The sequence below is a fragment of the Euwallacea similis genome, chromosome 1, assembly GCF_039881205.1.
Source record: "Euwallacea similis isolate ESF13 chromosome 1, ESF131.1, whole genome shotgun sequence".
NCBI classification, from domain to species: domain Eukaryota; kingdom Metazoa; phylum Arthropoda; class Insecta; order Coleoptera; family Curculionidae; genus Euwallacea; species Euwallacea similis.
Window position 1 is genome coordinate 37,635 of NC_089609.1, and position 26,946 is coordinate 64,580.

The 26,946-nt window shown below is 35.9% G+C and overlaps 4 protein-coding genes across 6 annotated transcripts in view; 2 read left to right on the forward strand and 2 right to left on the reverse strand.

Moving 5' to 3' along the window:
- Positions 1-26,946, forward strand: part of LOC136409303 (peptidyl-prolyl cis-trans isomerase sig-7) — a 109,957-nt gene that overhangs the window by 34,355 nt on the left and 48,656 nt on the right. The gene's annotated exons all lie outside the window — the stretch shown is intronic.
- Usp7 (Ubiquitin-specific protease 7) lies at positions 2,355-11,924 on the reverse strand. 3 transcript variants are annotated; one of them, XM_066398528.1, is made up of 18 exons: positions 11,430-11,924; positions 9,411-9,595; positions 9,117-9,359; positions 8,461-8,611; positions 8,125-8,393; positions 7,898-8,072; positions 7,639-7,831; positions 7,442-7,587; positions 7,210-7,391; positions 7,044-7,157; positions 6,707-6,885; positions 6,493-6,646; positions 6,167-6,385; positions 5,842-6,104; positions 5,268-5,663; positions 5,082-5,212; positions 4,882-5,025; positions 2,355-4,658 (listed from the first exon to the last, which is right to left on the reverse strand). In XM_066398528.1, the coding sequence occupies exons 1-18, from the start codon at positions 11,515-11,517 to the stop codon at positions 4,558-4,560; spliced, it is 3,333 nt and encodes a 1,110-aa protein (XP_066254625.1). In that variant the 5' UTR covers positions 11,518-11,924; the 3' UTR covers positions 2,355-4,557. The 3 variants fall into 3 exon arrangements, with proteins under 3 accessions (XP_066254625.1, XP_066254616.1, XP_066254634.1); XM_066398519.1 differs by having other exon boundaries at positions 6,161-6,385; XM_066398537.1 differs by lacking the exon at positions 11,430-11,924 and adding an exon at positions 10,999-11,238 and having other exon boundaries at positions 6,161-6,385.
- asun (integrator complex subunit 13 asun) lies at positions 12,424-16,833 on the forward strand. Its single transcript, XM_066398906.1, has 12 exons — positions 12,424-12,808; positions 13,120-13,194; positions 13,254-13,429; positions 13,485-13,598; positions 13,657-13,747; positions 13,805-13,916; positions 14,409-14,563; positions 14,682-14,923; positions 14,978-15,209; positions 15,257-15,596; positions 15,665-15,846; positions 15,911-16,833. Exons 1-12 carry the CDS (start codon positions 12,566-12,568, stop codon positions 16,031-16,033), a joined length of 2,085 nt encoding a protein of 694 aa, XP_066255003.1. The 5' UTR covers positions 12,424-12,565; the 3' UTR covers positions 16,034-16,833.
- On the reverse strand, positions 16,174-26,240 carry Amun (protein amun). The gene is made up of 5 exons (XM_066398918.1): positions 25,943-26,240; positions 18,823-19,079; positions 17,278-17,646; positions 16,906-17,099; positions 16,174-16,848 (listed from the first exon to the last, which is right to left on the reverse strand). Exons 1-5 carry the CDS (start codon positions 26,089-26,091, stop codon positions 16,744-16,746), a joined length of 1,074 nt encoding a protein of 357 aa, XP_066255015.1. The 5' UTR covers positions 26,092-26,240; the 3' UTR covers positions 16,174-16,743.

The window sequence follows — 26,946 nt, forward strand, 5'->3', positions numbered from 1 at the left end:
TTACAAGTACAAGTTGAATTAAAACAATATGATCTTTATAAAAAGTAACTTTACGACGGTACCAAAAATAACTTTTCATTGCGTTAGAAAGAAGACAAATTTATTTAATCTGTGAGTACTACAATAGTTATTGAAAGTGGACAATTACTGAAAACTCCTTTTTACAATGGGTTTCTTTTCCTTTTTACCTCCTAGTTCCTAATTCCACAGATATTCTATCGATCGACTAAGATGACACCACTTTTTTTTACTTTTCAATTTTAAATTCCACATTTTCATTTCAAACGTACGCTTATAAGTTAATTTCCACATTTCAATTAATATAAATAAACAAACGAAAAACTCTCACAGTACGATTAATGAAAATGTCATTATTGTCATGCGCGATGTACAGAAAATTGGCACAAAGAAGAAGTCTGCAGACGTCTGCAATGCTGATTCACAGATAATGCAACAAATAAAAAATCAACACAAAATGTCCATTAACTCTTTAAAGATAAAATATATTTATTTTAAAAAGAATTTCATCATAAAAGAAGTCAAAGATTTTTTCACAATGTAGATTTTCTTACGTCTTGTTCGTAATTAAAATGTACTATCGGCCACAAAAGTGGTCGACCAGTTTCAAATCAAAATCGCTTGCGGTACTATGGGTCGGATACCTTTTTTTGTCACACTTGACTTAGATTACTTTTTGTTGGATTCTCCTTTTTGTGTATATACATCAATATTTTGCACACGAACATGTATTGCTGGCCCAATTCATTGAGACAATTTTATTTTTTGGTACTTCCTCAGTTTATCGTTAAGGCGCAATGGCTCCGAATCTGAGCAAAGGCATTAAAAGATATATAGTACTTTTATATGAACAAGGCCATAATATTTCCGAAATTAGTCGGGTTGAATATTGCGGTACGTAATCAAATTGTCTTTTTTCAATTATGGTAACTTTATCACTGGCTTAAATTTGAGGACGTTTTTTTGTTTATATTGTTACTTCTGGTAAGAATTTCATCTTGAGTTGAGCGAAAGGTCTGTGAGATGTCGACTGTGTTATACAGGGTATTCCCAATTCGATGTACTATTATTGCTATCTCTTAAACGAGAAGAGTTACAGGGTCGGTTAAATTGGAAGAAATGTGCCAAAATTTAATACTCTTCTAAGAACCGAAAACAATGTTCCCGAATGATTTTTAGTTTCTGAGTTGTGAGTGTGAAAAAAATAAAATTAGGTGGAATTTAATTTTTTAAATGAATCGATAACTAAATATTTTTCATCAAAACGTTTGACACAAGAACTTCGTAGTTTTCTTATATGTACAAACCAGTAAATTTCAAAGTTTTAAATGTTCCTTAGCTTTTGAGATAATGAGACAACAACTTGAGTTTTCCAAATACGGACCTGTGCATATTTCGGCGATTTTTAAAAGTTCTTAATAACCCCTTTACAATGATGTATCACAAGATAGAATTTTTATGTCTTAGTTTAAAAGAAGTAATTTTGCATTTTTCTCTCAATAAGCTAGGCCGGTCTTAGAGTGCCAAGCAAAAAATGCAATTATTATGCCTCAAAAATGTTATGCAGGCAAATGAATTATCAATCAAGCTATACGATTGAATACGAACGAACATAAGAATCATGTTTCAATCCTGTAAGGACCATCTATTCTCCTCCAAATTGTTCAGAATTCATTATTTGTATTGATAATACTTTTGTAAATGATGATCTGGTATTTCCAAATAATTCTCGAAAACTAATAGTGTATCGCACGTCATTGTAAAATTTTAAAAAATTCCGGCTATTAATGCAGCTCTCATTACGAACGTTTTAACATTTTGTTTGTTGCCACGCTAACAATATTCGATCAAATCATCTAGAAAATGATATCGATACAAAAACGCACAAAAATTTTACAACACACCTTTTATAAAAGTGTAGTTCCTCGATTTGAGAAACGATATCCGATAGCAAATTTCAGATCTAGTAAAATGGGAAACATTTGCAAATTCAAGGCATTAGTATATGATAAATTTCTGATATTAAACGGTATAGATCGAACAGATAAATAAGTTGAAAAAAGCGAAAATTTGAAAATTTAGATGAGAGACGATTCCTCAAGGAATTATCAAAAGTTTCGTGCAGGTACCAGGCGCTACCTACGCTACATTGAACCTGACAAAAAAATCTGCATAATGTGATAGTTTATTTCATATTTTTAAAAATTTTAACTTTAACAATTGAAGCAGGAGACCACGCGTGAATTTGTTTGTACTGAAATAATCGAGGTTTTCACTTGGTTGACCAGATAATTACCTATTACCATTTCTTATTTAATATGAAATAAAACCAAAACTTGTGGCATAAACTTTTAATATCTCTGTTAGTGTAGTCTTTTTACATAGAAAACAAAGGCGCCTAAACTCAAGGAGCTTCAGATGATTTTAAAAGTTATTTATTGCAATATTTTTTTTGTTACCTAAGCTGGATCATCTGCTTCGACGAAAATATACATGAAATATCGACAATAAATACAATACGGCTTTCTTACAAATTGTGTATAAATTAAAAATCGACGTTATACTTCAACTAAACGAAAAAGAGAGATTTTGATTTGACCGTGACTCCGTAGGCAGTCTTGGAGATAGTCGATTGTCTTCGAAGTAGCTACTATCAACAATTTTATAGGTGTTTTGATTACACAAGTGTAACGTGAAAATGTTGAAACTAAAACGTTTCCTGTTAGGTAGAATACCGCCAAGACTGGACGAAGAAAAAGAAATTATGCAAATAAAATGTATGTATTTAAAAATAATATAATGGTATAAGGTGAAGGTATGATAGGACACACTTGTAAAAAAATGAGAGCATGTGTTGAAACTTTTGCTTTGGGCAGTAGCCGACACTTTGGGGAAAACTATTACAACAAACAACAACAACAATAATAGCCCTTATGCATATAAAATCAACCATTTTCGAAACATTCTTATACTTTAATTCGTAACAAACCCAGACGACACGAAACGTAAAATAAACTCACAATAGTTGGCAAATATATATTCTCGCAAAGAGCTCTCCAGTCCAATAAATATTATTTACAATTACAGGTAATGTTAAGACGACTGCCTTGAGTCCGCTGTTACAAGAAATTAACATTTAACTATAATAATAAATTGAAAGGACATTTACAAATTGCGCCCTAAATGTTGTTTGGCAAAATTAGTGTCTTGTCTTGGTGATAATGGAAACTGAGACATTTAGTTTTTAAACAAAATTCCTAAACAAATTCGATATTATTGATTACGAATGATCGAGTTGTTCTGCTAGTCAAATACGACATGCAAACCACGTTGAAACGCAGGAGAACTGTAAGAAAGAAAAATAAATCACATGGAATGGAAGAATATTGAGGGTTTTTGACAAATTCAAACGAAGAAGAATAAATAGACACCTCGAAGACCTAATGGTCAAAAACTCAATAAACATTTCCGGACCCAGGTAATAAATATACAAGCCATTTGCTAGAATTCTTTCTGAAGATGATTTCTATTATTAGAATTTACGAGAATTTCAAGTCGAAATATGGATTTGTATCCATGTAAAGGTTTGCTTCCTAACAAACATCTCGGTAAGCTTTATAACGAACGCCAGTAATAGGTTTTCATCAAACTGCTGCAATTTTTTTTTATTAAACATAATTCAAATCTATAGAATCATTATAAGAGCAACTGTTATGCAAGGAATTCATCTCTAAAGATTTTTAATGTGGCCTTGCTTCTTATGGGTATCGTATAATAATATATACGTTTGTTCACGGTGCATGAATCTCATTTTAATTTGAAGTTGACGTTTGTATAACAACCACATAAAGTTATGAAAGTGTTGTCCAATTGTTCGATAGATAAACACTCGTAATTAACTATCCGATTAACGTCTGTCTTTGTATGTATAAACAAAAAAAGGTAATAAACGTACAGGAGATTGAAAATGTTATTATATGAATGACGTTGAAAACATCCCACTACGCGCATCTACAAAAATTCCCACTTTGTAAATACAAATAATAGATTTTTGTTCTCTTTATCGGTCCTTTTCGCACAATTTTCACGGAATAAATCAAATGCGAATTTAGATAATTTCAAAGACTAAAAAAAAATCACATACATTCTGAATTGAAGTGAAAAATATGTCCATCCAACTAGCTTTTTATTGTTTTGCTTTTACCAATCGACAAAAAAAAAACGTCCCAATTAGTGCCACAAAACGCTCGTATTACGTAACACGAACGTATTCAAATCAAAACGTTCATAATATTTTTGTTTTTATTAACACATCACTAAATTAACAAACAACCGAATTACTTTAGGTACCTTGGCGCTAAAATTGGGGATTAAAAGAGCGCTTAGGCAAGACTAATTTTGCCAACGTCTGCCTGACTTTTCTTCTCTTACGTCTTCGAATTAAATTTTGGAGCGAGGAATTGGCAACAATACTTAAAAACACCACAACGTTTGGGGCCTGTCACACTGTGTCCTCGTTCGCGCTCCCTCAGTCTATTATCAGTTGTATATCTTGATGGCTTTCTCCAGGTAATTGAACCGGGTTCGTTTCGGGGCTTTGTTTACGTGGTCCAAACCGAGCCAAGGTCGCGGACTACCAACTAAAATAAAAAAACATATATTTATTATGATAATTACAATATATCTATACTTCAAATGTTTACGAAAATTCGCCACCACAAATTCACTTTTTAAGAATTTTTCTGTTTATGCTCTTTAACATTACCAGATTAAAAAACTATTACGGATGTATGTACTACAGTAAAACTGATTTGCAAGAACGATTTAGGAAGTTTGTAATGACCAAAAAACGTGTTTATTTACCTTGTGACGCAAGAGGCTTAAAATCACTCAAGGTAACGACGTATTCGTCTTCGGATATTCCTTGCGATCGTCCCATGGACACTATAGAAAATTTAAACTTTTCCCATTCTTTTTCGGGCACAGCCAGTTTCTTTTGAATTCGTTCTAGAAATTTAAACTATAAATCTACATCTCATACTATCTTAAGTAACGATAATTACCTTTAACTTTACTAAATGGTTCCCCTTGCTTAATTTTAATAAGAAACGGGATTCCAAACGTCGAGAAGACGTCTTTATGGAAATGAGCGCACGAAACGAGCATTTCTTCCTCTGTTAAAACTAATTCCTCTCTAAAAGAAAATACATTATGTAGAAAAATTACCTAGTCTCGACGCAGATAAATACTTAGGAATCTCCTCCACCCTGTAAATCTTCGTTTGCGCCAACGATTCCAGCGGAGTGTCTTCCTTGGGGCCCATTGACAATTTGTTACAGTTAATTTCGGTTAATCTCAATTTGCCCGAACTATCATCACTAAATTCTATTTGTTTCTTAGCCTCCTCTAACAGGTCGGCGACGGTGCCGTTTTTGTTCGGGTAAAGTATCAACTCCTTTTCTTCTTTCATGTAGGGGCCGACGTAAATACATTTAAATTGTTTCTTATTCTCTAACTCGTTTACTCGGATACTAAGCTGCTGGTAAAAGATTTTCTTCGGGACTTTGGGTTTACTGAATACTAGAAGATCTTTCAAAGTTCCCTCGAACGTGCAACGAAGCGGGTGGCCTGGACTGTCTTTGTAACTGTAATGTAATTTTATGGTTTGTTATTGTAAGGAAATGTTCGAGGTAACAAAATTTTCGAAAAAAATATTGATTTTACCTTTTCAATTTACACAATTAATATATTACGTAAATTTTTCCACTTTTTCTTTCTATGACGAGTCTCGCAATACTCCAAAAAGAGAAGTTTTAAACTTACCTTTGAGATTTGAAAAATTGTAATAAATACGGATCTGTTCCTACTCTTTGTGCCACTGCCCTTGCAAACTGATCGTAGGTCATCCTTTGCGATAATTCCATCGTAAAACCTTGATCATTAGGTATCGTTTTATCTACGAACGTGACTTCCACCCGATAAAAAAGGTCCTTATAGTAATCTATACAGGTGGGCAGATCGGAATTTCCGTCTTCCCCGACTTTCTCGAATATTAAAATATCACCATCCATTAATTCGTCTAAAATCTGAAAACCGAAAAAATGTATTCGTTTTCGTATATTTCTGCACTTACATTACGTACACTTACTTTTTCTATAGGATCGTTATAATTATTAATTTTCTCGATCATGTTAGGCCTGACTTCCTCATAAAGTAAAAGCAATGTGTCTGGTGCAAATCCCGCCCTCTCGTTGAGCAATGGAACGAGTTCACTCAGTTTTCCGTGAACGGGGACGTACGCGTGGCCACAATAATGAATTTTCTTTTGCTTCGGGTCGTACAGTTTAAAGAACAGCATCACGTCGTTCTATAACGAAAACCAAATCCACGTCACCATTTCGACGCGGGAAACATTAATGTGTATGTGTGTAACTAAAGTTAGTATGATGTTGGCTTTATCTTCCTTTCATTTACCTTTTCAAACTGGGGAAGACTGGTTAAACCAGACTCGGGAGGCAGTAATTCGAGGAATATATTCCAGGGATTCACAATTTCGGCAGCATCGATAACTGGTTTATGGAGGTCAGCTTCCAAGTCCAGAGCGCCTGGTCTTATAGTTTGATTTGACCTAATGAAACGAATAATTTTGTGATAAAAAAAAAAATTTAAGGCTATACTAGAAAAGTACCTTTGTGAGAAGGGCCAGGGGCGCATTTGCTCAGGGGGGTACTTGAAAGCATCGGCCAGCATTTCCAACATTTCTGCAACGGTGGCCTGTTTGCGAATTTTGAAAACGCGAAATTGAGCGTGCTCGGGATCGTACAGGTCGTTCCCTTGGTGGCCGTCAAATTGGTCTTCTAGGAGGACCTAAAAATTATACACAGTTTTAAAGAGCGTAGTTTAAAAAAAAAAATGTCACAAAGACCTTATAATATACATATAAAGAGCCGTTCCGGCTAAAACATGGAATTCTTCGATTAATCGATAAAATATGTAATTTTTTGTTGGCTTCTGTAAACTCTTACTTGGATTGTCATGTATAAATGAGCTTCATTTCTCTCCTTCCTCCTCACTTGTTCCATCCTCTTCTCTTCAGCCAATCGATCAGCCAGTTCACTAGGTATGTCGGCATCTGTGACCTAAAAAAAAATATCATTGAAACATCGCTCGACAAACGTAAAATCAACGCACCTCTTGCAACACATTCGGTAACTCTGAATCTCTGATGTAAACCAACATGTAGGCGTTGGTGCAGTGTTTCACGTTCATCATGTTGATGTCCTCATCTTGCCCTCCGTAATTATGCTCTATGGCTTCGGCTTTGGAGCACCGCGACACTACGTCATCGTCAAACTTGCACCACTTGCCATCACCTAAGTAATCAAAGTTTAAACCCCGAAACAAATTTAAAACTGGTTTCCACCTCTGGGGTTAATGAAAACCACATAGTGTCCACCGTGATTGTCCCCACTATGAACCAGCACCGCGTGCAACGTGTAGTTGGCCGGATCGTTCGAGTCTTGCTCCTGGACGTATTCATCCAACTGGATTCTCTCGTAGAACTCAAACCTAAAATATTCGTTACAGGTTGAGAAGAAAGGAAAAATATTGATTAATTACCTGTCATTAAATTTAACCGAAGAGTCAGTAATTGGGTCATACTGAAAACGCATCAGGTGCAAATGCAACACTGGAGGAAAAGAAGAGAATATCACACCTTTTTCGGCTTCCTGAAGCCCGTGCTCGCCTGCATCGTATTTGTTGTCTCCCTCCAAAGTCTCTTTGGCGATGTAGTCTTTAAATGATTCGTATACTACAATAAAAAAAAAATGGAACAGTCTATCAATCTGAATCTTTGACTTTTGCATTCGAAACTTACTATTCTTTTTGCCTTTAATATTCAACTGAATATCATAGAAAGTTTCAGAACGAGTGCTGGAATAGTCTACATTTTTACACCGAATGTACGAAAGCATTTTGCCTTCGAACAATTTTGGGACTGTTCCCTCCACACACGTGCCTTTCATTTTGCTTTCCAATTTATCCAGGAGAACCTATTATAAAAATAATGGGCGTTAGAATTTAAGGATTAAAAAAGAAACTTACCCTTAAAAATTCCTGGACGTCGTGTTGCATAAAAGAATCCAGCGTTTCCCAGCCGAAACTTTTGGTGAGTTTCTTGGTTCCCACAGGTTTGTCACAGAACTGCAATTCGTGAAACACCCTTTGCAAGGCTAACGCGACCGATTTCGTTGAATCGTCAGACTCCGTGGGCATTTTATAAACTGCTTTCCTGAGTTGATTGGTGAAGTACAAAGTTTGAAGTAATGAGTTCATGTAACACGTGGCGCCTTGATTTTTCAAACCCACGTAACCTTGAAAACAGAAAATTCAATTCAAAATTTCAATAATTTGAATACGTAATACGTAACATCGACTCACCAGTGTGCTTCTTACTATCCCACGAAACGCCATGAGGCGCATCTGCCGCCACATGAACTTCCAAAGTAATGGAGTCGTCTTTGATGTAACCCTTCTCAGGGTCTAGAACGTCATTCCAGGTCATGAAATGTGAGAATCCCCAATCGTTTTCCTGTACAGGAAATATCGGTTTAATTCATAGGATACAACCAACGGACGTGAAGAAACACAAAGCCACTACATAAATTAAAAATAAAAAGGCAGCCTTCCGTATAAATCGTTTAGTACAACATAAACTTAAATTAAGATTCACACAGAGCATTTTTAAGGGCCAAATCAAAATTAAAGTGTAAAGAAATGTAAGTAAAATAAATGATATTGTCTAACACAAATTTCAATTGTGTGACATACAGTATAACCCTAAAATGTTTAAAAACCTCACATCCTTTTGTTGAAAAACAATCCTTGAGCATTGAAAAAAACACCAACACATCACTCAAACTATCAAAGCTCAACTACAATTTCATTAACAATGAGCATTTTAAAAATCTGATAAGGAAAAATTATGAAGGATGATTATCAGCTAGTACCTGAGCACAAGGCTCAATTGATGCACTCAAAATTGGGAAACAAATCTGACAAAAAATTATTCACATTATGCTAAAGTATATTATTACCTTAGAATAAAATAAGTGCTGAATCTTCCTAGAAAACGTTTCAACATCTGGCCTAACAGACAACAGACGAAGCTCCGCGACTGCATAGCAAGACCACGAACTGGACTCACTTTCTCCATTACACTGCAAGAAGAACCCTAAAGACCTCTGCGAAGTCCTATCTTGGCTGTGACTGCTCCGGGGCATCACCATAATTTTCCAAGGCAGGTTGCGTACAAAGGTGGGTGATGACAGAATGGAGTCCTAAATTACTTTTAAAGGAGATTTGGTATGGAAATGAAAATGGAAATATACCTTCAATTTACTGAAATTGGAGACAGTGAATCGGAACGTAGCCTCACTACGAGCTTCGTCCTCTTCCATATCAGCATCTTGTACCGCCATGTTGGGGTCTAACTGGGGTCCTATGATCACTTCTCCATTTTGGGTTTGATCCATTTCACCTCCTCCGGTATCCGTGAAGTAATCCATATTGTTAACTATGGAAGAAAGAAATTAAGTTTAGGTAAAAATAGGTGTGCTTGGTCAATGATTGACAACGGTAATGTGTATCATTAATATAATTTGAAATAACTTTACAATACAGAAATAGAGCAATAGAAATATTTTCTTCCATAATTTCATGAGAAAGAGAAAGAATGCTCAAGCACATATGGTTTATTCGGAATCAGTGGAAGGGTATATCTCTTCTTGGAATCTTTCTCATAGGAATTGTGTAAAAAATTCCTTCCTTGGTAAATGGAGTTAAACCTCTGTACTAAAAGTTGCAAATAATTGATTACTTATTTCAAACTACAATAAATTATTCTTTAAAACCCTATAACCTGCCAACAAAATATAAAATTTGCATTGATGGACCTAGGGTCAAATAACTCACTGGGAATGTTTGTTGGTGCCGCCACTAATAACTATTAATGTATTAAACCAAATTCAGGAATTTATGCAAATTAATTACATTGCCTAAACAAATATATATATATATATATATATATATATATTTCAGCAGTTCTGCTTATCCAGTGTCTGGAGGAGTTTCCTCATGAAAACAAATATGAAACATAATTTGGGAACATGAAATTTATGTATGAATGAGAAGTAAGATTTTTAAATTGCACTCTTCCATCAAATAAATAACTGTTAGATGTTTACTGGAGCAACAATTTTAATAAAACTGTATTTGTACTTTGACCTTTTTAAGGCACTTTATAAAATTATTTAGTGATTACTAGTTTTATATTATTTAATAATTATTAGTATTGGTTATCAGGTGCTATTGCAAAAGCATAAATTCGGGTTTGAGAAGTTGACTTTATAAGCTCCAGGATATATTCAGAATCATCAAATTAAAAAAACTACATAAAATACCTATCTCACACTGATCCCTCCTAGGCCATTATTAAAAGTAAAGCAATTACTCAATTCTTACCACATAGCTCAAATTCCTTGACTCAACTTGAAGATATTCAAAGTACTGGATTTTCAACAATTATTACCGTCAATTATGTCACTATTAATATTCCTGCAGTTTTTGAGTGATTTAGCAGTTAATGTCGTTGAGAGATGAGTTGTCCTATTATGTTCAATATCACAACCATATTATTCTCTGTCACATTTACATTAAACTCATCATTTAAAATGACAGGATATGTTCCTTGAATAGTAAACATAATAGGACCGCGGAGCCCAGAGTAAGATTGGAAGCAAATTAGAAACATATGGACCATGGAACACACAAAAAGAATTATGTATATAATTAGTTTCACTTGCTGGGGTTAATACACCTTTATCAAGGTTTAAAATGCACCAGAATGTTCCCATAAAATAATGACCCAGAACAAAGCTACGAATTTCAAACCTAGCATACACAAAAAACAATAATTACCTGATTGATATTCCTTTTATCTAAATCTAATTAACGACCCTAATAGCAACTTTTTTGTTAGGATATTTAACGAAGTGCTAAAAATGCTATGAATTATTCAATCTTTCTCTAACTTAACACAACCCCTTCAACTAATGTTTCTGTCAAATGCTGTATCAATGGAGACATTTCTAAAATGGTTTTTGTAAAAAAATTATGAACTTTCTGAAATTCTAATTATAGAAAATGAATATTTTTACTAAAAAACTACATAATGACCATTGTCTGGGGCCATTTAAATGACGACGGTATGACGATAGCTTTTGCACTTGCAAAATGAAACTGAAGTTGACAAACGTCAGAAAGCGCTGTCAGAGCCCAGAAGGGAATGGAATGGGATATGTGGACAATCATCTAACATTTTATGAAGAATTTCCTTATGGAAGACTCACCTTCTTGGGTGTCCATTTCCTCGACTTCGTATTGGTTATTCGGAGGGTTGTCCTCGTTCTTTCTGAAGTGCCCCGTCACGTGGTTCATTATCGGCGAAGATAAAGCCGGGGGCGCAGACTTCAACGCACTTTTGCCCTTTTTCGAGTTTAATGTCGCCTGTTTGTCAGCCGAGACCACACGGTAACCAGCGTTATTGCCGTTATACGGGGTATTCTTCGTCCCGGAGACTGAAGTAGTCAATTTGACAAAGTGCTTACTCGCGATGCGCCCAATGTCTGCTATTTTTTTACACCCTCGGCGCGAGGGAAACGCACGAGATACATATATACGCCTCTGTGAAACAGTCCCGATCTTTTTCCCTTGCGATACGTCCGCCTGTTACTTATTTATCACTGTTTTTCCGTGCCGATACTAAACTTTTCGCATTAGAAAATAAACAAAATGGAGGCATTTTCTATTCATTCTCTTCACGGCCTTCCCTCCGCTCAATTTTTTTATATGATAGGTGACAGTTTTCGAATATTGTCATATGTCACAAGAAGAAATCTGTTGAATATGCAAGCTGCGGAAAGATGGCGATAATTTCGAAAGACGCTTCGGAACATTTTAAGTAGGAATCAGTGTTCTTGGTTTAAATCTAATACAATGTCTAAATCTGGATGTGTATTCAAAATGTTTCAAAATTGAAGCGATTTTTTTAAATTTACGAAATGTTCTAAAATCAACAATCGTGGATTAATGGACATTCAAAACTTTATTAATGCACTCGCTTCACTCGCCCGTTAAACTCTTTGGAAATTGATTAAATAACTAAAAACATTCCATTATTATTACAAACGTATTTATTATAGTTGTTAATTTCGTCTGGTGCTGTTCGTAAATGATTCTCGCGACAACACACGCTCTAAGATGATGTGCTGCCTTTGCGACATCTAGTCAAATTAAAATGAATTTAAACAATAATGTAAAGTCGGCACACAAACAGATGTCAATGTCATGTTAAAAGTCGTGACAGTACAATTTCAGCAAAATAAAACATTTAAAAACTATGACATAAACATTGGAATTTGAATATTATTATTTTATTAATTGTATTAATATTATTATTTTAAGTGAGTTATTATTCAATTCTAAAATGTCTTTTTCTCTCCAAAGCAAGAAAATGTTCCCCGCAAACCATAAAACTGTCTTCGTATTGGACCACACTCCCTACTTCGGCATATCCTGTGAAAATCCCATAGAATTCGAATTCCTAAAAGGCCGATCTCCCAGTTTTATTCCCATGACCCCCATATCGAAAACCCTATGGACTTCTAGTGTGGAAAGTGCCATAGAATATTGTAGAATTGTGTGGGATTTATTTCCTACGGGAAAACTGGTAAGAAATATTTAATTTAGATACATATTACCTTGGTTGCAATGCAAAGATATAAGAAAAGTAAAATATTGTGACCTGAGATTTTCGGTAGCGCCACTCAATGTGTTGTTTGGTGATGTATCAATCCAGCACAGTAACAGATACACCGTAGCAATACATACAAATTACTGTGTGCAGGATTACAAATTTACACTGTATATTTTGCTTTATACATGTTTCCATTCTTATATCTTAGCCTGATCTATTACAAAAGTATATGCATATCTTTCATGCACCTGAAGTTGAGATAATGAGAGGAATGGAACTTTTAGGTAAGGTTCTTTGCTAGTGATACAGTGGCCCATATTTTAAATTCCTGGACACCTACACAGCAATCAATTAGCCATGTAAGTTTTAAGACAAATTGTGTTAGCAAAAAGTGCTTTAATTTTTAATTACTTCTTAGATCATGAATGGTTATGCTTTAATTGGAGTTCCTCCAGCACCTCCCTCATTACGATCAACACCTCCCCCAGATTACACTGTGTTGCATGGCTTGAGAGCTGCTGTAGAAGGACTTTGTGAGCCTACAGAGTATCAATTGGATAAATTCAAAAGTGATGGTGGGCAAATTATCAACAGGTACTTATTCCTTCATGACTATAATTAATAAAAGAACAAAGTTGATGATTTATAGATGTCGAGTTATTTGCATAACCTCAGCCAGAGATAATGAGAGTATGAACAGATTGGAGGAAATTTTTTTGACGGTTTTAAATCAACAGAATAAAGTTGTAGCAGGTAATGAAAAGTATGTGCAAGTTATTTAATTTTGATCGAATGCTGATATAGTTAAAATTGTCTTTTAGCTTGTTACCCATCCACCACTGTCATTTGGTGATAATAAATACTTTTCCAGTGAATATGGAGTCGTCAGTAAATAATCATCCTCCAAAGAATGTGAGTTCAAAAAAGTTATTTAAATTACTGATATAAACTTGTTTTGATGCGTTACAGCTGTCTCCAATATTAACTACTGAGGTGCACTCAATTAAAGCTCCACTAATTCCAAACAAATTGTCTACTCTTATTTTGGATCACTATGATTTAGCAAGTACAACAGTCACAGGTAGGAAAAAGGAAACATTGAATATATGTGTAACAAAAAGTAAACTGAATACTGAGGTGAAATTGTTGGCTTGCACGAAGGTGGTTTTCCCTTGCAGGAAATTGAAAATCGTCGCAACATAATGGCTGTTCTCATATAGGAAGGATTTTTTTAAACAGATTTGAAGAGGCTCATACTAATTTTTTACCATGACATTTGCAATCAAACGTTTGTGGGACATTATGGCAAACAAAATAAGAGATCCTCCTCAGCCACTGGAAACTTTTTGGTATAGAATACTAATTGTTTGAAGCATAATTCTTCAGAATGACATCAACCATTTATTGGAATCCATGCCAGTAAAAAATATAATATTTATTTTTCAGTCTTTCAATTTGAATCAATAAATAATTATTTTCAGTATTAACTAAAGGTGTCTGCCAAGTGTCGTCCAAAAATTTCCATCTCTTTTTGGTTGTGCAATTTCCTTATCATTGAACGTACTTTCTATAGGTATTCCAATGAAAGAAGAACAAAATGCCAGTTCCTCGGCTAATTACGACGTTGAAATTTTCCACGCCAGCACAGCCCATACAGCTATTTTCAAAAGTAATGCTTCAGATTCAGCGGCTATTAGAACTATTAAGGAGGGCTTAGAGTATGAAACTGTAAGTTCTGAATAACACAATTCCAATTCCAAATTTCTGATCTACTTTTGGTAATAAGTCTTATTTCTTCTCACACTAAATCTGGTTGAAGATGGTCAATACCAATCTGTTATTTTAGGTTACCTTAAAATGGTGTACCCCTCGAGGAATGACGGGCAATGAACTACAAAACTGTACCTCCGTGCATCGCATTACCCCTGTAGACGTAAATTCTAGACCTTCACTTTGTTTGATAAATTTCTTACTTGGCGGTAGATCTGTAATGTTGGAAATGCCCAGGAAAGCGGGTGGGAAAATTACCAGCCATTTGTTGGTGGCCCATGGGGGAGAAATTTTTATTCATACTCTTTGCACCGCTAGGTAGATATTATCAGTCGTTTGCTGCAGATTTTGTTGTTTAATGTTTGTTTAAAGATCTGTATTAGAAGATCCGCCTTCTGTGTCAGAAGGCTGTGGAGGCAGGGTTACAGATTACAGAATTCCTGATTTTGGAATGTTGATAAAACAGAACACTCTGCTACCGATTAAAATAAAAACACCCGGAGACGGTCTCAAACCTCTAGATAAAGTTAGGGAGCGTTTAAACAGGCACACTAAATACTGGCCTTTAACCATCAGTTCTACGTTAATATTTAACCTCAAACAGGTATTTAGACTTTCTGTGGATACCTGATATTAGATTTTGTATTATAGTATATTGATCCTTTGCCGGCCTTGATAGTCAAAGAAAAGCTCACTGACGATGAAGTATTCGTTTGCAACAAGGTAATCTACAACCTTATAGCCTTAGAATCAAAGATGGAGCCCCTGCACCCACAAAATATCGGGCAACGAGTAAAGGGACAAAAACGAGAAGAACAATACAAAGCGATGTGGAACGAGTTGGAAAATTTCCTGAAAAACAATCTTCACTCGGATAATCACAAATTGGTTTACCAATGCCTGTTGGACTGTCATAAATTTAATTTCGATGACGACAAAGGAAGTGAAAAAGTTGATTTGGACGAGGCGCTAAATCAGCTTGATAACATTGGTGAGCTACACAAATGAGCATGTTAATTTCCTCTATACTTAACGTAATACTTGTAATTAATTCTTTAGGTCCATCTAAAGACGAAAATGCCCAACGAGCTTCCGTAATAAGAGCAACGACAGACAGTCCAATGTCTCCGCCACCTCTTGCAAATATTACTCCTGCATTTTCGCGACAAGGTTCCACTAAAGGTTCCATTTACAACTCCCAAAGGACTCTTTATGAAATATTCAGACACATGCAGGAAAAAGTATGAGCTGTGAAGAGATTGTGAGTGTTGGCCAAAAAGGGGATATGTAAGATTTTTTTTTAAGGGACAAAACAACAGACCGGAATTTGCTGGTAGACAGGGAGGTAGTTTAATAGCCAAATTGTATCCAAATTTAAAGACTGATGACAGAGACAACAGAGGTGAAAACGCTATGGTTGTAGAGTAAGCATTTTTGTACATAAAGAAATTATTAAAAGAAATGGAAAAATTATTGAGTTAAATCCAAAATTTTATAAAACTTGGATAATCCCACCTTCTGTTTCCACTGATACCGAACTATGAATAATTTGAAAAACTAAATCCGCCTTCAGTATTAATTAATACTCTTTATTAGTTAAAAAATAAAATACAAAAATCCATCAAGTAGGAATGAACATACGAACTAATTGGAAAGAATGACTCTTCCATCAATCTTTAAACAAAATCAAGTTAAGTTTAATATATATTATATGCAAAATAATAACTTATTAACCTTAGAGATAGAATATTATCAGCAACAAATAATACGAGACTATCAAAACTGTTGCTATTATTATGTTCAAAGGTAACACTCTCGTCTGTCTCTGTCTAAAGGCATATATTACTAAGAAATACGTTCTCTTTCGTTGCGACTCTCACGGTACATGCAAGCAATACTTACATAAAACTATATGGTTTTTCTTTACTTGAAAGGTTAACTCAACCACAGCAAATGAAACTAAACAACTCGCATGTACCGAGGGAGCGAGTGCACGCACAAAAAGTCGCAAACTCCCGTCACTGGCGCTGTCCTGTACACATCCTGGATAAAGTATATAACATCGTCGTGTAGTGGTTGTAAACCTAACCTTACTTCGTAGTCGCATAGAGAAGGGACTTAACTCGAGGGGGGTGTCGTCACTTGGTCTCCTCACGCACCTTTTTTGCGGACGGAGGACCATCAACCGCATTGTCTAGCGGCCGTTTTGATCCAGCAAATCCGATGCTGTTCGAGTCTTCGTCCTGAAATCGCGTCCTTAATAAGCGAAGAATCTTATTAGCGCGTTAATAAATTACAACCTGCATAGAGTCTTTCGTGGATTCGCTAACACTAGAGGCAGAAGCGCTGTTCTCTCCTAAATCGTCTGCAGAAATAGCAGGACTTCCGTTATCAGTATCTGCGAATGAGGCAGTGGTGTCTCGAGTGTCTTCATCGAGTGCTGAAGCTGGTACTGCTGAGGCGGGCGTTGATTTACCATTTAAGGGCACACCACCTGAGCGATAAAAAAAAGATGACAATCAAAAATAGATTGTTTACAAATATGTTTAGTTTTTAAACGTTGTATTCTTAAATTGATTTTTTTCTACATGTATCTATGATGGGGATAGATTGATCTACTTTTTTGCAACGTCTCGTATACCTCTATCAAGAATGGTTTCCTTTGCGCTTACCTGTAGAATTACTTTCATCTGAGGTAATCGTAGCATCGGCATCTAAGGAATCCCCGTTTTGGTGTAGGGCCGATAACGACTGGATGCTGGTTCCGTTTTCAATTTTAACATCGTCTAAAAGTTCGGGCTTCAAATCCGAAACAACGAAATGCGTCCAAATGGCCAATTCCACTTTGTGGGGCGACCACCGCGTGGCACCGTTTTTCCGCTCCGCGTCCATGTTGAGTCGTTCCGCCACCGAATCGATGTGCTGCGCGAATTTCAGGTACTCTTTGGTGGTGTAGTCGATGCCCTCAATATCCGGAATGGCCATCAAACATTCGTCGGCCATGAAGGGGGCTGATTCTGGCGAAGCTGCTGCCAGCAGTGCTGCAACGACAAAGTTAACTCTATATAATATCAAGCGCTAATAGTTCTGCCTGAAGTCATAATAATAATTGCAAACACATATGAAATTAAAGCAAATAATTGCTGCCTCAGTGTTACACCGTATACCATGTCATGCTGCTGGTTATAGCTACCTTTCTATAGGTATATCTTGTCTAAAGCAAGGTAACCTCAATGTGAGAGCAACGAGGTTTTAATATGGGGACAAAACAAAAAGTGCGAAGATGGGAAATATATATATATTCTCTCTTACTATTCTCTGTCCACATGGATAAATAGGCAACTTTGGCACAAATCAACACCCAAAACCTCCTTTTGTACGGAGATTTTTTTCCATGGACATTTTACTTCAAATTCTACTTTTATTAGTTAATGGATACTGACAATTTTTTCCATAGTACAGGAACTATCATTCTTTAATACGGAATGAGCTTTCCTGCATACTGATATTGAAAGTCTTTTTCAGGATTCTCGAGGTATTTTGCAAAATTCTAAGGAATCCACGTTTACTGTTGCAAATTTGAACCATTTTAGAACTGTTTTCTCTCTTTTCAAGAATCTTTTGCTCAAAATTTTCGTCCAGAAGACAGGCTCTAGATATGTGACTATCAAGGATTAGATAACACAACTCTTTATCTCGCTCACGCTCTCTCTCTATATCTCTCAGAAACTAAACCTGCTCAAGTGAGACCTATCTTTCGTCAAATCTGTAGAATAATACCCTCAGAGTCCCACTTCTAGAATTCAGACATCGTTGTTCTCTATAACATCATGCCAACACGCGGCTGTTCTTACGCAAATGGCCCTCGACTACGAACGAACACCTTGCTCGCCTGGGTGTGCAACCGGCATCTTGGGCCACCTTTTGCTTCGCCTCTCTCGGTGCCTGCCAACGAAACGAAACGATTCTCGGTGCTTTTTGTAGCCCGCAAACCGAAGGTCGATCTATTCCGACTTGGAATATTCACGATCTACGTGCTCTCTGATCGACAATCGCCGATTTAAAACGTAAAGAGAGAACTTGGTCTAGTTTCCTTTTGAAAATGTAACACAGCTGACAACGTGCAATTTTTTGCTACCTACGATAAATGTAGTATGTAACAAGCTATTTACGTTATTATCGTTACCAATTTTTACGAACAGCTTCTTCTAACTTACCGCTTGCCATTGTGGTGCCAACTCCTTTCAAATTCCCTAAAGCAGTGATGGCCTGTTCCAAGTTAGGTAGTTTCTTAAAAGCTTTTTTCGTCTCCTGCATGACCATCCTAGGTGTGTTCACTTTGACCAAGTAACTGAGCTGTGGGTAGAATTTTCCTCGAATTTGTTTCCATTTCATCGTCATTACTAGTTCTTCGTGGTTCATGTGGGCATCTTTACCTCGCGATTTGATTTTCTTGGGCAGTTCGTTTTGGTACCTACAACACAATAATTCTTAAGCTAAGGGTTTTTTTCAAAGCAACTTGTGAAAGTTTGAAATAATGGAATTATTAGGATAGCAGGCTTTAGAGAACCTCTTAGGTTTTATCTGACAACAAATAGCTCAAAACTTCCTACGGGAAGGATCATACAATTTTTTTTCAATGTTGTTGAATTATTGGACCGATACGTTGAGACATATTTATCGTCATTGCATGAAATTTCATTCTTCTTTTAAAATATGCCATGTTTAATTTAAGCATTGAGAGACGCCAAACAACATGGGTAATGTTTAATAAAAATGGTTAACACCAGTGACGTGCAAAAAAGGGTTTTATGGAAATTAATGGTTCAAAAGGTATAATAACAGACATGACATTATTTACCTACAACCAATTACCTGAGAGAATATTTTCCAAATGTGAACTTCGGAATTGTTACAAATTTTGAAAAAATGGAGAAATATTCAAAATTCATCTAACATTTAATTGGAAAACAAATATTATTTTGTTATCTTTAGTTAAATGAAGTTTTTTTTTAAAGGATTGAGAATCTATCTTAAGGCAGTCTTTATAATATGAGCATGTATCGCCCCGTCGATATTTTGTTGCGACGCATAAATCGAAAACAAACATACGGTTACATATTGAGTTTTAAAAATACCGACTGAAGAATAGAAAATGTACTACTTCCCCCCTAAACAAGTGAGAAATAATACACCTTATGTCCAGTTGTACACCTCAATTTTAAACTTGAGCTGGGGTTTAAGTCTTAAATTTGACATACGTTCCATTGTTTGTGTCAAAATTTTCAGTTTAACAGCAGGTGGAGTTTAGATGAATGCACACAACTGAGCTTTAATGGCAAACAAGAATAGGAGAATTTAATTGTAGTTTCGGTCAAGCATTTGCTACATAACTTTCCGAAATACGAATAATCTTCACATCCTGAGATGTGCATTATTTCGTTGTTTTCAAAGATCATAATCGCAATACACTGGAATATCCCAAACTAATTTCAACAATTTCATCATATTTGTAAATTCAAAATTTTGTGTAAAACCACAGATTTCAAATCTTTACTGCTTACTACACACATTTTCAAGATATTGACGACAACCGATTATTGAAAAATGCAACCTCCCCATCAGCGCTTTCAGTTTTAAAAATGCATCTTTTTAGCGTAGAACAAAAATATTTCTGCATTAATCAAGTGATGAGTCGTGCTGTACTAAAAGCCATAAATTGATAAGATAGTTAGGTGTTCCATCTATCTACCAAATCCTCTCGAAACGCTGATAAGACTTATCAGGTTGTTCCAGTTTCCAGGTGCACATATTACTTTATTCAGCAACATTTATTAGTAACATCTTATCAAACGGTTATTAGCTTGCAGTGTTACATATATGCATGTAATTTGTAGCCACAATTGCCTGACGTAATGAGCAATCGAAAACCGGTACGAAAACACTTCCATTCATTAAATCCATCAGGAAGAGGAAATTTAAAATACCGTAACCTTTACATAGATCACCTTGCCGATCATAACAATGAATAGTGGTTCACGAGACCTACTTTGACTGCAAATGCAACATGAAAGTTGCTAGATATGAGCGTGCATTTACCATACAAAGGAACGAATCCCTATTACGCATTTTATTCTTCTATTGCTCATAAATGAAATTAGTCAGACGTCAGATCTGGCTTTAGTATTTTCCACCGAATTATTCGCGTAATATGAGTGAGTCAATTCCTTTCTAAACTGCTAATGGACTGGTCACCATAAAACTGATGAAGATATACATGGTTGGACGTACAAATGTGAAGCAAGTACGGTTTAGGTATTTAAGCTAAAACGGATAATGAGCTTTGGTCAGAGGAAATGAGACAGGTCGTTTATTCGTCGCCAACAGTTGCCAAGCCATGAACCATCTGCGGTCGGCCGCGATGTTTCCTGCTATGATCATCGGCAGAAACCGGTAAAGCTGTTGAAATATACAGGATGTTCACGCATGACAGGTCATCGCTCAACTGCTAAGGATTTTAAAGAACTTAACTTGACCTTTTTGTATAGAATTGAGACCAATGTAAGTTGCAGCTCCGAATGTTTACATCAGCACTGCATGTATGCGTAATGAGTGAAATAAAATAATCGCAGATAAAACCTTGACACGTGAACGAGAACAAACGTAGGAACGAGGATCTCCCAAAGACCACCTAAATACGTCACAGACGGCGGAAAGTGCAATAATTTTTAAATCAGCTGATTCCATTGGAAGAGAGAGTAAATAAACGGCGAGTGTGGTATAGTATTGCGTAGCGACGTCATTTTTAGATAAAACGGTACGTTTAGATTTTATTAATAGATTTATTTCGAGTCTTTGTTGCGACCGACCTTGACCCAGAAGCTCATAAACACGTTTTGCACTGGAATTCTAATTACCTTTGCAGATGGGAACGCGCTTGCGAGAGCGATTTGTAGCTTTCAGTGAAACATTCTTTCAGCGATAAGTGTTGACATGGAGTCAGACTCCAGATCGGCGTATGCGCAATTAAACCGGGTATTTTGTGCAATATTCACAAATCACAGATTGCAAAATGAATTAAATCCATTGGATGCATATAGCGACATTACTTTAAATTTGTTTATAAAAAGTTTTAAATAAATACAGTTTTAAACATACAGTGGAATTCATGTTGTGTACCCTTTGCTTGCTAGAGTACTTAATAATATGCAGCAATTAATTGACGTATCATAATGCTATTTTTACAATAATTAGAGAATAATATTCAAAATTATAAAGAACTTGTACAACAAAGTATTCACCATGGGACTAACGTCTCCCGTTTCCTACTATTAATCATAAAGTTGGGAAAAGAGGAACCTCCAATAAACCGAAAGAAATAATGTGTCTCTATAGCACAGTTGATAGAACGATAGCCTGAAGAGTTAGTGATGATCGGTGATTTTAGACCAGTTGAAAATTGTTAATTTTTTCTTATTTTCGTTTAATTACTCTTCGCGATGTCAACAGATACAGTTCTCTTCATTAAATTTTCTATTTGAAGTTATTTCCGTTTTGACCAGAATAGCATTTTTTTTAAGTTAACAAAGACTCCTATGACTGAAAATTTTAGTTACGAACTCGTAAGCCCTGCGTAATTTTTTTTTAAACTGGTACATGTCCCTATTTTGCTCATGTCTAAAGTGGCTGCTTTGCAATTCAATAAAAGTGGAAAAAATTAGAGACATGTCTTGAGGAAGAAAATAGATAGAGCAGCCTTAGACTGAGCCGTTGTACAATACCAGTTCATAGTAATTTTTATGCAGATACCAAGACCAGCTCTATACATGCATACAATAGAAAAACTCATTTTGCAAGAAAACAACTTATACATAGTCGCTTGAGAAAAAACATTTGAAAATAATGTTAAAACTTTTTAAAATATACAGGGTGTCCCACAAGTGTTTCATTATATTTCAGTGGGTAATAGTACATTGAAAAATAATATGACTCCCCATATAAACCATATTCCAATAATGCTTCATTAAGAAGATACAGGGTGTTAAACTTTACTTTAAAAATCCAACTTTTAATGATATATTCAAAACCGTTTGAGATATGTAAGTGAAATTTGACACGTTTTGAGAGTTAATGTAGACGCATTTATTTATGCAAAAAGGCTATTTTTCATTTCACCAGTGGCGTGCGTACGGATATCTCTCAGCACATTTTAAAAGAAAAAAATGGTGTGCTACTGCTTTTTATCAAAATAAAAATTATTTTTAGAAGTTCAATTTCATTTAGAAGAGAAATACTCACTTGACTCTTTTTCGTCCGACGCATCGTTTGCCAGTAAAAAATTGAATACCGTCTATATGCACGATATTCTCTAAATGGTTTTAATAATATTAAGTGTGTTTTAAATATTATTTATTTGCCGTAATATTACAGAAATTGTTCAAATTGGTGGCTATTTTGTTCAAGACATAATTTAGCTCGCCATTACAATTTGCCATTCCGTAAATAAGGTGCATATCCGCAAGTTCAGCTGATGTAAATTGAGCCATTATAATTAATTTATTAAGTTAAACAAATTAACACAATTGAAAAAAATGATATTAGGTGTACAACTTTGCTTCCGCCGTTTTTTTTCCGAATTTCGCGATTTTATTGTAAAAAACTAATTATACCTTTAGGATCCAAAGTATTGTCCATCGCTGGCCACTACTTTCTCCCATCTTTCGGGCAGCATACGAATCCCGTGTTGAAAAAATTGGACATCTTTTGAAGCGATCCACGATTCTATCCAATTTCTTACTTCTTCATAAGACCGGAAGTGTTGGTCAGCTAGCCCATGTGCCATGGATCGAAACAAGTGATAATCAGAAGGAGCTAGGTCAGGAGAATATGGCGGGTGGGGTAGGACTTCCCATTTCAATGTTTCCAAGTATTTCTTGACCACTTGCGCAACATGGGGTCGAGCATTATCGTGCTGCAAAATCACTTTATCATGTCTCTCGTTGTATTGCAGCCGTTTCTTTTTCAATGCTCGGCTCAAACGCATTAATTGGGTTCGATAAAGAGCACCTGTGATTGTTTCAGTTGGTTGTAACAGCTCATAATATATTACGCCGAGTTGATCCCACCAAATACAGAGCATGATTTTGGAACCATGAATAGACGGTTTGGCCGTCGACGTGGAAGCATGGCCGGGATATCCCCAAGTCTTTTTGCGTTTGGGATTATCGTAATGAACCCATTTCTCGTTCCCAGTCACAATACGATGCAGAAATCCCTTCCGTCTTTGCCTTGCAAGCAACTGTTCACAAGCGAACAGACGCCTGTCAATATCTCTTGGTTTCAACTCGTACGGCACCCAATATCCTTGCTTCTGAATCATTCCCATGTCTTTGAGGCGTTTTGAGATTGTTTGTTGAGTCACTCCCAATGATTGTGCCAATTCTTGTTGACTTTGACACGAGTCTTCGTCAAGTAATGCTTCCAAGTTCGCATCTTGGAAAACCTTCTTTCTTCCACCGCTATGTTGGTCTTCGACGTGAAAATCACCGTTCTTGAAGCGCTGAAACCACTCACGACATGTCCTTTCACTAATAGTGGCTTCCCCATAAGTATCTGAGAGCATTCGATGAGCCTCAGCAGCAGATTTCTTCATATTGAAGCAGAAAAGTAAAACCTCCCGCAAATGACGAGAATTTGGCTCGTACACTGACATTTTCAATTGCGAATAACTTTATGATGAAGACACAAATAGACTAATATTTTTATGAGGTTATGTTAACAGGTGCCCAAGGCTCCTGCATGCCCACATGGGGTTATTTATTTCGATCATTACTTACCGCTACATACATCTATTCAAAAACGGCGGAAGCAAAGTTGTACACCTAATACATTCAATAAAATATTTATAAAAAGTTCTTATTTAATGACAATACATTAATTTGTAGGGTAGTCATAACAACGCATATCATAATACGTCAAGTACTTGACAGCAGCTATCTGGATTTAAGTTAATCGTTATTATTAGTTAAACTTGCGGATATGCATACTATTTGTGCATGTAGACGGTATTCAATTTTTTACTGGCAAACGATGCGTCGGACGAAAAAGAGTCAAGTGAGCATTTCTCTTCTAAATGAAATTAAACTTCTAAAAATAATTTTTATTTTGATAAAAAGCAGTGGCACACCATTTTTTTCTTTAACAATGTGCTGAGTGGTGTCCGTACGCACGCCACTGGTGAAATGAAAAATAGCCTTTTTGCATAAATAAATGCGTCTACATTAACTCTCAAAACGTGTCAAATTTCACTTACATATCTCAAACGGTTTTGAATATATCAATAAAAGTTGGATTTTTTAAGTAAAGTTTAACACCCTGTATCTTCTTAATGAAGCATTATTGGAATATGATTTATATGGGGAGTCATATTATTTTTCAATGTACTATTACTCACTGAAATATAATGAAACACTTGTGGGACACCCTATATAAGTATCTAATTATTGTCTGGCAAGACAAGTCCAAGATTTAAAATTCATTCATTAGATCAACATCTTGTTATTGATTGAATAAATAATATAGTAAACAGTATAGATTCATACTTGGGTAAGTATACTACAGACGTTGGTTATACATGATATCACAGTGTGACACATATATCTAAAGAAAAAAACAATAGAATCAAAAGAATAACAAAAGCAGTCTTGTTATCCTTTCCTTCGAAAACATGTGCACATCGCGGATTATACCTCCTCCCCACCACGGGCGACTATTCGTCGGTAAAGATCAATCAAAATTCAAATGGCAAAAGGCGGCAGGCGGGATTTATTTGAAAGTAAACAACGTGGATGCACGTGTGCAGCAAGAAATCTTCAAATTTCTAGGGCAATTCTCAGTTTCGAAGGGAAAATATCGGCTCGAATCGGGGACACGTAGTGTGCTTTGTCTGACTGAACGGGAACCATTTTGAAAGCGACGATCGTCTTTTGTTAACCAAGTGCTTTTGCCCCGTTTTCTTAAAGGGTTTCGTTGAATTTATCGCGTGAAAAGTGTTTTTGAACGACCACAGGGAGCCAAAGTGACTGAAACTTTGGAAGGAATATCGATAAAATGGGGAAAGGAAACGGTGCGGTCCGGCCATGATGTCGTCACGCGATTTGTTTGGAAATTTCACGCGAAACGGATCGTAAATTTGTCAACTGGCTGCACGCGCGTATCAAGGATGTTCGCGGGGGTGCATAGACGACAAAACCCACTTAAAGACCAATGCAGGCACTCGCTAAAACAGTCGAATAACGGAGTTCATTGACACAGTGTTGTCGCACTTACGGTACTTACCAGTTGTCTAATTTGATGAGTTCTTCCGGCTTTTTCGCCTTGTTATCAGCTTTCAACCTGAGCGCCTGGGGATACAGTTTCAATACTTGCTCGTACTGCTCGCAGGTACCGTGCGTGAAAAATTTGGCTGTCGCTTTTGCAGTCGCCATGTTAGTTGTTCGCGGACTGAAGTGCCGTGGCGAACTGTCGGCCCGACACAAGTTTAACGAGGGCGACGTTGCCGTTTCGACGACGATGTATTTCGTTGCCTGCTCCGGTTACTACATTTTCCTACCAGGGGCAAGCTAATATTTGACAATATAATTTTGAAAATTGTTTAATGGATACTAGTTAATTTCATGGAAAATAATTAGAAATGGAAGCCAATACTCAATTATCACGCTAACTTGGTTTTCATACAACAAAATGTTCCTGAAAGCGCCAATCTACTGGACAGAAATTATGAGATTAAAGATTAAAGGCACTCCGGCACTAGCACGGCACATTATTTCAATTTCGAATGTATTAATGCATACAGTCAACATGAGTAGTCAAGATTTTTGTCTTTTTCTCAACATTTCTGAAACTATATCAGTGTCAATAAAAACGTGAGAGTCGTAAGTACTTCACAACCGCGGTGTCTACACGAATTTGATCCATTACTAGATTTAATTACATTTTTTGAAATTTCAATAAACTCGCCTAAATCAAACAGAAATTAAATCCGATAAATAAAAAACAACGTGTGGTAAATCATAACATTAATCGTTTGGTTTCTTTGAACATTCGTTTCAATGACAATCATAAGTACAACAGCAATGGCGGAGGTGACAAGATTGTGATAGACTTTTTCATTACCTTTTTGCATATTATAAGGTTTAGAATACACTATAGGAGTTCTTCAATAATGCTTAAAGTGGTTTGGAGGTAAAACAATATTAGAACACTTTAATATGTAGATTGAGGCAACAACAGAAAGAAGAATTTTAAGGTATTTTAAAATATGAGATAGGTAAATTGAAATG